Source organism: Orycteropus afer, unplaced genomic scaffold (assembly GCF_000298275.1).
Source record: "Orycteropus afer afer isolate SDZICR_OR568_19922 unplaced genomic scaffold, OryAfe1.0 scaffold00318, whole genome shotgun sequence".
NCBI lineage: Eukaryota > Metazoa > Chordata > Mammalia > Tubulidentata > Orycteropodidae > Orycteropus > Orycteropus afer.
The window spans coordinates 685,989-698,381 of NW_006921905.1; the positions used below are offsets into that span (position 1 = coordinate 685,989).

The 12,393-nt window shown below is 41.6% G+C and overlaps 1 protein-coding gene across 1 annotated transcript in view; it reads right to left on the bottom strand.

Moving 5' to 3' along the window:
• LOC103206451 (cytochrome P450 2J2-like) overlaps positions 1–11,199 on the bottom strand; it is a 54,056-nt gene extending 42,857 nt beyond the window's left edge. Inside the window, 2 exon segments of the mRNA XM_007951907.1 lie at positions 1,123–1,285; positions 10,990–11,199. Coding sequence (XP_007950098.1) covers positions 1,123–1,285; positions 10,990–11,199 — 373 coding nt within the window.
• Between the last annotated feature and the right edge of the window lie 1,194 nt (positions 11,200–12,393).

A 12,393-nucleotide genomic window follows, 5' to 3' on the forward strand; every position in this document is an offset into this window, starting at 1 on the left:
TGCTATTCATAAGGTTTTTCCTGGCCAATTATTTGAGAAGTGGATGGCCTCTTCCTTCTTCCTAGTCTGTCTCAGTCTGTAAGCTGGGCTGATACCTGTGCACCATGTGCAACCCACTGGGTTTGAAACACCAGTGGCTCAGCCTCAAAACTCACATCAACATGTCACCGTGATAGGACAAACCGACAGACAAGTTTGTCTCCCTGTTGGCAACTTCTCGTACCATCCTTATTAGGGTCCCTGAGGCTGACTGTTTCTCTGTCCAGATTCCTGGGCCTTTTAATCCCTTTTCTCCCCCTTTCCCACCCTGCTGATTTGGGCATGCCTGAGTTCCCTCTCCTCACCTGGATCCCTGTGGCTCACTGCTCCTCTGTCCAAGTACCTGGCTTTTAACCCCCTTTCTCCTGCTCTCCCGCCCTGCTGCTTTGGGCATGCCTGAGTTCCCTCTCCTCACCTGGATCCCTGTGGCTGACTGCTCCTCTGTCCAGGTTCCTGGCTTTTAATCCCCTTTCTTCCACTCTCCTGCCCTGCTGCTTTGGGCATGCCTGAGTTCCCTCTCCTCACCTGGAACCCTGCGGCTGACTGCTCCTCTGTCCAGGTTCCTGGCTTTTTTTAACAGCATCAAATACACATATCATGCAATTGTCATGAAACTTACCATTGGGGAATCTCACTGTAATTAAGAAAGAAGAGCTGGAGGTGAAGTAGAGCATGTCCTTGGACCTGAGATCTCTGCACTCATCTTCCTTGGCAGAGAGATGCCCCAGCAGAGAGACAGTCACAGTGGAACCAAGAGGCAGACAGAGTGGCAGGCTTTCCTGCCCCACGGAGCGAGAAAGCTGAGTGCCCTTGGGCAGAAGACTTGCTGGCAGAGTGGGGTGCACCTAGGTGTACCTATCAGCAGAGCTAAAAGAGCTTTGTAACATTTGCCCCAGCAGGGCAGAGGCCAGGCCAAGAGGCCAAGGGCTGAGAGATGACTCTGAGGGCACAGCAGAGGGGAGACGGTCCTTATCAAAGAACTGTATCCTGAGCATGTTCCTAAACTTGAATTGTAGCCTGTTAATTTCCCTAATAAACCACATAATCATGAAAAAAAAAAAAAGAAGAAGAAAAGAAACTTACCATTTCTGTTAAAGACATGCTCTCGCAGAGGAGTCATGGGGCGATTCACAAAGTTTTGGTCCTGGTGGACAAGGACTTCTTTGATTAATGGCAATCCAGTTACAACAACACTGTGGATGTTCCCCAAGTCCAGGCTAAACAGGTTCCCATATTTCTTTACAAGCTGAAAAACAGACACATTGAATATGCACATTTCTGTGTATCTAGGAATGAAGGGCATGGGTGTCTTGGTTCAAGGGCTTACAATGAAGGTAGTTGTGTGTATGTATATGTGTGTTTGTGCATGCAGCCTAGTGACTCAGAGCAGAAATATTAGTTCAGTGTGCCACAGATTTTCTGTTGTTACACAGCAAACCCTTTAACCACTATGTGCCTTAGTTTCACACTCTGGAAAATGTGGACTTCAAAGACTGATTACTATAACCACTCCTGGTTTTCAAAATTCTGACTTGTAGTCTGATGACAGCATTTCTGTCTGTGTCCTTTTCTCCTCTTCCTCTCAGCTAGACTTATATTCAATTCAATATAGGATTGGGAAGTTTTATTCTGAAATATTCAGTAATATATTCAAGAAGCATGAATTGAATGAGCACCCACTACAGGTTCCTACAATGAATTATACCTGGTAGATAAATAGAGTTCAATGCAAGGAGAGAAATAAGTCAGCACATTGGATCCCAAAAAGAAGGCTAACTTATGGTTACTCTAAATCTGGTGTAAAACTAAAAACCAAAGCTATGGTCATCAAGTCCATTCTGGCTCATAGCAACACTTCAGGATAGAGTAGAAATTTCCCATAGAGTTTCCAAGGATGTAAATCTTTACAGTAATAGACTGCCACATCTTTCTCCTGTGGAGCAGCTAGTAGGTTCAGTATTAGGGGGAAAAGAGACCCCAAATTCAAACAGGTTCAAGAGACACTTTTATTAAGTCTTGGACAGGACAAAGATGAAACAAAGACAATCATCCTGGATGAGGGAAACCATCAGCATGAGAAAGCTGAATGGAGTCCATTGAGTTTGGCCATGTGGGTAATTATACATGATTTTTTAAAAAGGGGGAATCATCACAAAATCATGATTGGTGATAGACAGATTAATCACTGTTGCAGGTGGGACTACAGAAGCAAAGAAAATACCATGATTGGGATTAAAAGAAAGGGTTACAGGATTGGTTCTGGGCCTTGACTACCTGGTTACTCACTGTCGTCAAGTGGATTCAACTCATAGCAATCCCTCCTTGGGTTTCTGAGGTGGTGTCTCTATGGAAGTAGATTGCCCAGTTTTCCTTCCAAGGAGTAGTAGCTGGTGGGTTTGAACTGCCAGCCTTCTGGTTAGCAGTCAAATGCCTTAGGCACTACGCCACCAGAGCACAGGCTATGACTCATGACCATGCACCTTGAGTCTTAGCCATAAGGTGGCCATCAAACAATACCAAGACCCCAACCTTTAAATTAAATTAATTTAAATTAGAAATAATTTAATTTATTAACTTAAATTAATAATTTAATTTAAATTAGAAAAGGACAAGGTCAGGCAAGTTCTCTAGTTCTTTGTGTGAGTATAATGTATTTTCAAACATATTCTTCCTGAAGGCAAACTGCCCTTCGCTAGGTTTGTCCTGGAACTTCTCTGTGCATAGCCACAATGCTACTTTATGGTCAGAAAGAACCCAAATGGCATCAGAACTTATGTCATACCTCAAAGTGTAGTTAGGGCTCCCAAGGCAGACCACAGCCTTCCACAAACCCAAGTGTTTTAGAAGTTAAGCTCTAATACATTTTGAACCACCAACCTTTTGGTTAGCAGCTGAATGCTTTACTCACCATGCCAGCAGAGCTCTTTAAGTCTTGTGTTGTTGATGTTGTTGTTAGGTGCCATTGAGGTGGCTCTGACTCATAACAACCCTATGTACCACAGAACGAAAAACTACCTGGTTGTGTACCATCCTCAAAATCCTTCCTATTCCTGAGCCCATCATTGCAGCCTCTGTTGTCAATCCATCTTGTTGAGGGTCTTTGCCTTTTTTGCTGACCCTCCACTTTACCTTGCATGGCCACTCTCATTTCTAAGGAGCATTCCGGCTGCACTTCTTACAGGAGAGATTTGTTCATTCTTTTGCAGTCCACGGTACTTTCTGTTTTCTTCTCCAACACCACAATGCTAAAGCATCAACTTTTGTTTGATCTTCCTTATTTATTGTCCAGCTTTCACATGTGTACAAGGCTATTGAAAATACCATGGCTTGAGTAAGGCACACCTTAATCTTCAGAGACATCTTTGCTCTTCAGTGCTTTAAAGAGGTTTTTTTTAAAAAAAATAAATAAAAATTGTGATTTGGGTGAAAATTTACAGAGTAGCAGCTCACACACACTTTGTCTCATGACACTGATTACAGTTTACCACAATGCAATAGGTCCCCTCCCATTTCCTCCTGATAATTACCTCTTCCCTGTGTCCATCCCTCCATATACTCCTGCTCCCTGAGTTGTCTCTCTGTGCATAAACAGCCCTTCTTTCTCCAATGATTGTTCTCTCCAAGGAGTGTATCTACCTCAGGTAAATGTTCAACTCATATGCCTGTCTTTTGTTTGGCTGGAAGCCACAGGTGTAGGTTCAATTCCAGACCTGAAGGGCAGCTAGGGGCCATACTCTCAGTGGTTCCACCAGGTTCTATCAGACCAGCAAATCTGGTCCCCCCCTTTTTTTCTCCAAATGATTTTAAATTTTGTTCCACATTTTTCTCCCTCTCTATCCAGATATCCTACATAGATCCCCCTCCTAGTGGTTGACAGTGGTAGCCGGGCACCATCTAGTTCTTCTGGTCTCATAATCATACAGGCTGCGGATCACATGGTGTACCAGTCGCTAGGACTAATTCTTTCCATGAATCTTTGATTTTCTTCATTTTTCTCTGCTCTGGATGAGGAGAGACCCATCATTGCATCTAGATGGTGGCTTGCAAGCTTTTAAGATCCCAGTCGCTACTTGCCAAAGTAGGAGGTGGAACAATGTTTTGTGTAGTATGTTATGCCAATTGAGTTTGATGTCCCCTGTGACCATGGTCCTGGGCCCACAGGTTTGACTACTCGGTCCCTCTGGGTAGCTGGCTGTGATCAAGAAGTGACTACCACCTTGTCCCTTGTCAGCTCTACTATACACCTGGGAATTCAGATCGTACAGATACATAAAGAAGTCTTTTACAGGAGATTTTCCAAGTGCGGTAAGACTAAGTCTGGTGTTGTTGTTGTTGTTGTTATTTGCTATCGAGTCAGTCCCGACTCATAGCGACCCCTCCTTGGGTTTCCGAGGCAGTATCACTACGGAAGTAGGATTGCCCAACCTTCCTGTGTAGCAAATGTAAATTGTTATAAATCAGAATATTTTTCAACTAGAAGACAGTGTCCCATTCCTTGACATGTAGTTGATAATGGAAAGTTAAGGGTTGTCCTAAGAAGGCTGGGGCCATATATGGAGAAAAGCACTCTAGAGAGTGATATGTGAATCTGGACTCCGTGGCTCACTAGTTGTGGGTTATGGGGCAAGTTGCTTCACTTTTTCGAGCCTCAGTTCTCCAACTATAAAGTGGGTGTTGCTATTTCTCCCTCAAAAGTTCTGTGAGGAAGATTGAAAGTAGCAATAAGAAAGGCACTTTGTATTTTGGTGCCTGGCACCCAGCCACTCATTGAGTCTCTGAGGACAAAATGGGCTCTGCTTGCAGGGGATGTGGTCACCAATAAGAGAGGAATAGAGCACAGGAGTGTGTGGGAGGAAGGCACTCATGCTCAAAATGATTCATATCACTACTAGCCACGTGCAAGCATCTTTCACTTTTGTCTCATTTAATGTGACAACCACCCTACAGAAGTACTGATTTTTTCATCTTTCAGGAAAGGAATAATGAGGCAGCTTAGACAAGGTGGCAAAGATAATGAGTGGTGCAGGGGATAGGACAGGCATTATGTAAGGTCCAAGGACCAAGAAGTCTTGAGATGGCTCCAGAATCTAACAGTTTAGTAAGTGAAAGAGTGAAAGAGAAAGTGAGAGTGAATGGAAGAGTGCTTAGGTGTTCTTAAGTATGCACAAGTGTGCAGGTATATGCTAGTGTGAGTTGGGTGGCAGTGAATGGTCATTAATCAAAGTCCTTCTAAATGTGTCTATGCAGGAGGTGACTCTATCCAAGTAAAGACTGCTTCTGCTTCTTATCTGCCTGGGTGTGTCTAGCTGCAGACAGTGGTATCAAACAGAAGGGCTCCATTTCCTCCAAGTGGCTCTGGTCCTTCCTCCCTAGTCCTCATACATTTACACTTCACCATGTCCTCCTTGTGTTCACCATGAAGGATGTCATGCTTAGTAAGGTGGAGGGTCAACGAGAGAGGGGAAGGCCCTCAAAAAGATGGATTGACACAGTGGCTGCGGCGATGAGCTCAAGTCTAACAAGGATCATGGAGCTGGCACAGGACCACGCAGTGTTTTGTTCTGCTGTGCATAGAGTCACTATGAGTCAGAAATGACTCGATGGCACCTAACAACAACAACAACAACAACAATATGTCCTCCTCACAACCCTGGACTTAATCATCCCTATCAGAGCAAATACAATGAATTCTGTCTCATACCACCATGCCGCTACCACATTAAGCTAGGATTCAATCCTTTCATTGTTCTTTTGGCCCAACTTCCTCTGTCAAACTGTTCATCTGTAGCACAGTATGCCCTCTCTTGCTAGTGGGAACAGTGCTAAGATGCAGTCTCGAGTTAATCTGCCTCCAAAGTACCTGTGTTTGCTTCTAAGAAATGGCAGTAAAAGATAAGATATAAATCTAGTAGATGTTTGAGTTCATCTTGCTGGGTGTCTGGGTGAACTTCTTAGGCCTTGCAAAAAAGATTTCTTTACTCATTTAGAACATTCAATAAGGGTGTTTTTAGAAGAGCCAAAATTTCAGGTTAAGTAAAATGATTCCTAACTGACAATGTGACATAAGCTAGATCTCAACCTGTACTTGGGAGGGACCTCATATGCAATCTGTGTTTACCGAAGCAAACTTCCCCAGAGTTCCATTTCCACTAGCTCCTGACCCATGGTTATTTTTAGTTCACAGAACTTAATCAACAACTTTTATGACATGGTCAACTATGTAACCAAGGACAGGTCAAATGACTTCCTGGAGTCCTGGTTTCACAATAATTTTATTGGTTATGATGATGACAATGATGGTTAACATCTCTCAAAGGAAAACAATGTGCCATTTCGTCAGTATTTTTACATTGGATTATATTAAGCATCTGAGAAGATTTCCTAAAGTAAAGCATACTTTTCTCTGTGCATCTTTAAACAATGCTTTAAAAAAAGAAAGAAAGAAAATAGTAACAGAGAATAAGGGAACAGAAGATGTTAAAAATAAGATGGCTCTGAAAGCTAACACAGGCTTAGAATCAGAAATGAGATTAGAAAAAGAAAAGCATTAAAATAGGAGGTACGAAAGCAAAAAAAAAAAAGCAATAAAAGATGGAAAATCTTATAATAGGAATAAAAATTCTAAATGGATTAGCATTTAAAAAGTAAGTTGAAGCAAAATAAATGTTGAGACCAAAGAAAAATTAGAAGTGGATGGTAACCAGAAGGCTGGCTATTCAAACCCACCAGCCACTCCTCAGAAGGAAGGCTGGGCAATCTACTTCCATAGTGATACCACCTCGGAAACCCAATGAGGGGTCATTATAAGTCGGATCCAACTTGATGGCAGTTTTTTTTTTTTTTTTTGGTTTGTAAGACAAAGATTGAACCAGGAGATATATAAAGTTGAGAGAAATTCCACTTAATCTAAATTTTTAGACTTAAGAGTCAACACAATAAACACACAAGAAGAAAAGGAAAAAGGGAAAAGGGTATAGTAATTCATAATCCTTCCAGCAGTGAGTGCAAGAGTGTGTTCCCCTGAACTTTCACCAGAACTGGGTATTTGTGTGCATGCGTGTGTGTGTGTGTTTGCATGCCCAAGTGTTATTCTGAGAGGCAAAAAATGCATGTCATTTTGATATTTTACTGAGGTTTAACACCTTTTCCCAATCTGTATGTTGCATTTTTTGATCACCCATTTATGTCTTTTAAACATACATTTTGTGTTGGGCTATTCAACTTTTTAAAAAAATTGTTATATAGAATCTCTAATAAAATATTACCTAAAGGACATATAAGTTTATTTTCATTACATGGAGATATGGAAAGACATATACCAAAGCCCTAGAAGAAGTCTTGCTGAGTATATGTGTATGTTTGTGTGTGTATGTGTGTGTGGTGCTGGGAATAGAGGTGCTGGGCCTGAGGGAGGTCCAAGTTCTCTCTTTTACTAAACTCAGTCTTTTACTAAATGTTGCTGCAATGAGTGTGTATTACTTTCATAGTTTAAAAAGGTATTTTTATTCAGTAAAGAAAAAGAAGAAAGAAATTGAAGGAAATGAAGTATGAAGTTGCATAACAGTACTCCTTAACGTTTTTGGAATCACAGAATCCTTTGACCCTCTACGGTAAATGACGGATCTGCTCCAGTAATACCCTGTACATATGAATACAGCTGTGCATGCAGTTTCAGGGATTCACCAGTCCCCTGGGGCACACAGACTCTGGATAAGAATACCAGTTTCACAGGTAGTTTTGGGGGCTATGCTAGATTTCTGAGAAAAAAATCTGTAAGAATAAAATATGAGCACAATTGAAAGTTCATGAGATGCTTAAGAACTGCCAGTTTCTATTCACTTTGCTATGTTATACATGGAGACAATTCAGAGATCAATATGATATTGTGGTATCAGTCTCTTGGGAGAGGGTGACTGCAGAAAAGTATAACACATAACAAAAGATGACATATGCTACAATGCAGGTAGAGAGCTGACAATCTAATAGAAGATACAGATTCTTCTTATTAACTAGTTCTTGTCTTTACAAAAAAATCATTTGTCAAGAGAAAATTAAGAAATAGGGGAATCAGAAATGATAATATTAATGGGGGAGTAGAGTAATAGAAAGAAATTGAGTTTGTGAATAGGGGTACAGAGAAGCCCCCAATCCTGGACTGCACACCTGCTTCTGAACTCCTTTGTTAGAGATAAATACATTTCAATGTTAATTATGCCACTATATTTCAGGGTTCCTTTGTTACAGCAGCTTGATATATGTCCTAATTTATCATTTATCCAACTTATCTACCCCTTTCCCACTTCAGTCTGACAAGATCTTTCTCTTAAACGTGCAATAAATCATATAGCCACTTTAGAGAACTTTAGAGGAAGTTTTTGAATTAGGAAAAAAAAGATCCCATTTTCCCATACAAATAGGTCAGTTTTTTCATTGCCCTCTCACTGTGTTTTAGCTCATGCCATTTTTCCCTCATTAAAAATCTCCTGTTTCTATCAGTCCACATTGCCATATGCCAAATATTTCTTTCAAGTTCAGTCCAATATAGTCTCATATTCCATAACAGGTAGTTTTTCCCATCAACAGTGGTCTTATTTCCTATCTCGCCTTTGATTATCAGTTCACACCACATACTTCATCACACACTATCTTGTAACATTAGATTTCAAGAGTCGCAGAAGGAGAGGAATAGAATGTAAGGTGGAAAACATTTGAAGAAACGGCTGAAAATTCCCTAAATTTGATTAAAGACCTAAGCCTATACAAGGAACTCAAACAAAACAAACTCACTGACATTGAGTCGATCCTGACTCATAGCGACCCACTCCTTGGGTTTTCGAGGAGGTTTCTCTACAGAAGTAGATTGCCCAACCTTCCTTCCAAAGAGTGGCTGGTGGATTTGAACCGGCAGCCTTCTGGATTGCAGTCAAATGCTAGGTGAATCCAAACAAAACAAATCCAAAGAAATCTACCCAAGACAGGATAAATGCAAAGACATATACACCAAGACCCATCATAATCAAACTTCTGAAAACTAAAGACAAATTAAAACTCTTGAAAGTAGCCAGAGAGAAATAACTCATTACCTATGGAGAACAACCATTCACATGAGAACAAATTCCTCATCAGGAACTTTAGAGGCCACAAGGAAATGGCACAAGATAGTTAAGTACTGTAAAAATGGAGCTGTGAACTCAGTATCCTATATTCATCGATATTTCAGAAATAAAGGTGAAATAAATATATTCTCAGATGAAGGACAGCTAAAAGAATTTGTTGCCAGGAAACCTATTACATAGATAGATAGATATAAAATCTAAAGAAAGTTCTTCAGAGAGAAAGAAAATTATAATGGTAGAGAAACTTGAAACATCGGGAAGGAAGAAAGAACAGGGAAGGTAAAGAAATAGGTAAACAAAGCAGACTATTCTTTTCTTCTTAAGTTTTTAAAATCATGGTAGACAGAAGCAACAATTATAATAGTGTATGTCATTGACTGCAACGTGTCCCCCAAAAACTGTGTGTCAACTTGTCTAAGCCATGATTCTCAGTGGTTTGATAGTTATGTAATGGTGTAATCTGGCAGATAGAGAACAATGTCATCATCCCCCATGATGTAATCTGATGTGATCAGCCAATCAGTTGTAAGAAGATTAGGGTGGGATGGAACACCCTTACTCAGGTCAGCCCTGATCCTGCATAAAGTGAGTTTCCCTGGAGTGTGGCCTGCATCACCTTTTATCTGACAAAGGATAACAGGTGAGAGAAGTGAGCAGAGAATGAGGGACCTCTACCACCAGAAAGAAGAGCTGGAAGCCGACTGAGTCCTTTGGATCCAGGGTCCCTGTGCTAAGAAACTCTGAGATCTAGGGTTAAGAGTGATCTCAAAGATCTTCCCCAGAGAGAGCTCCTAAACTGTAATGAAATAAATTTCTGTTTGTTAAACCCACCGAGAAGGTTGGCAGTTCAAACTCACCAGCCACTCCTGGGAAGGAAGATTGGGCAATCTACTTCCGTAGTGATACCACTTTGGAAACCTAAGGAAGGGTTTCTATGAGTTGGGTCCGACTCGATGGCACATAACAACAACAAAGCCACTCACTGCGATAGTTCTAGTATAGCAGCATTAGAAAACTAAAACAGTGTCTGATGTGGTTTTCAATATATGTAGAATTAATATTTAAGAATTATATCATAAAGGAGCAACTGTGAGAGCACTTAAATGATGATCAGACATCAGTGTTCCACTTTAAGAGGTAAAATGTTGACATTAGCAAAGTACAAAGTCTGATCTCACGTGGAGGAGTTTGAAAAGAGGGTCAATTGGTGTGGTGGTGACTAATACAATTGAGAAGTGGTAAAGATTATCACCGTTTTATAAATACGTACTTTCCCAAAGGAAACTACGGTGTTTTTTCAACAATAACAATATTAAAGATGACAAGACAATCATAAATAGGGAGTTGCAATATTTAACAAGATAACATACATTAAGATGAGTTAAGGAACATAACATGCCTAGCACACATTTAATGATACAATAATTATACAGGAAACATTTAATATTTTACCCATTTTACAAAGAGCAAGCAGAATAATGCTACTTGATTAGTGATGAAAACAAGGCTCAAACTAGGTTGTACCCAGATTACCAGAATTAGCAGCAGAACCACCCAAAATCTGGTCCTCCTAAAACTACAACGAAAAATCCCGCGGCCCGCTGAATCCATTCTACTCATAGTCACTCTACAGGACAGGATATAATTGCCTATAGGGTTTCCAAGGTGTAATCTTTGTGGAAGCAGACAACCACATCTTTCTTCCGCGGAGTCGCTGGTGAGTTCCAACCATAACCGAGCGCTTAACCGCTGCGTCACCAGGCTCATTCCCTCACCCGGTTCCCCGGGATATCCCTTGCCCTGCGTCAGGAAAAGGACCTTTGCCCGCTCCTACCCGCTGAAGCGTTAGATGTGGCTCTCGAAAGTCCAGCTGAAGGAAGTTGCCAACGAAAGGCAGACTTGGGGGCCCGGGTGGGTAGTTTTTTGGGCGCCGCCTTTTGAGGAAATCAACAAAGAACAGAAAGGCGACGGCACCCAGCAGAAGAGTCCGGAAGTGGAACCTAGCCCAGAGACCAGCTGCCAGGGAGCCCAAAGCCGCGAGCATGTTTCAGATGCCTGTCCACTCTTCCACTGTCCTAGCCGGCAGCGATCCCCGCTCAGACTTCCCGCCCTCAGGACAGCCAGGATCTCCACCTAGTCGCTTCTGGTCTCCTAACGCCCCGCCCATCTGCGCTCGCCTCTCCTCTCCACCTAGTCCGACAAGCCCCGCCCTTCCCACTCGTATCGCCCCCTAGACACTAGCTAGTTGCTGGTGGAGCAGAGCAGTGGCTAAACCCTGGAGTCCCGGGAGAACCTGCATGTAATCCAGGAGAAGGCTTTGGAAAAGGCCACGCAATAAACTTTTTCTTTTGTCTTCAGTTAGAAAGCTCATCTTTCCCTGAAACCTCTGACACTCTGGGGTTTATGGTTTTAATCCACCTCAAAGAGCGCCACAAGCATTTAACTCCCTCGCAGTCATCAAAATTCACCCAATGATGGAATCGTGCCCATTCGACAGTAATAACATCCCAAACTCAAAAAACCAAACTCACTGCCTTTGAGTGCATTCTGACTCATAGTGACCCCCTTTGGTTTTGGAGGTGGTAAATCTTTAGGAAAGAAGATTGCCCAGTCTTCCCTCCATGGAGTAGTTGGTGAGTTTGAACTGCCAACCGTCTGGTTAGCAATCAAATATCTTAGGCACTATGCCACCAGAACTCCTTAATGATAACATCAGCGCCTAACTTTGTTGGGGATCTTAGTATATACATGCTGGGCAGTATGCTCACCTCTTTATATAAATTATCTCATCCTGACAAAATGACACAGGAGATGCTCTTGTTAGCTTAAATTTGCAGTTGAGGATCTGAGACACAGAAATATTAAGTACCCAAAAATGGAGAATAAATGAATCCACCAATCTTACTATCTCACAGGGTTATTACCGGATAAGACAGGATCCTGTATTTGTAAAGTGTTTTGAAGATTAAAAAGCATGTTGTCAAAACTGCCTCCATTGACCTAGGAGCTTATTTGTTAAAGGAATGTGTACCAATGAAATGGGATGAAGTACAGATATGTCCTATGATATCGATGAACCTTGATAACATTATGCTGAGTGACAAGCCAGAAACAAGAAGCCCATCCATTGTGATGATTACATTGATATGAAATGTCCAGAATAAGCGAATCTGTATATTAGTGATTGCCTAGGATTAGAGGGGATTTGGGGGGTAGGGTGGAATAGGAGTGATTGCTA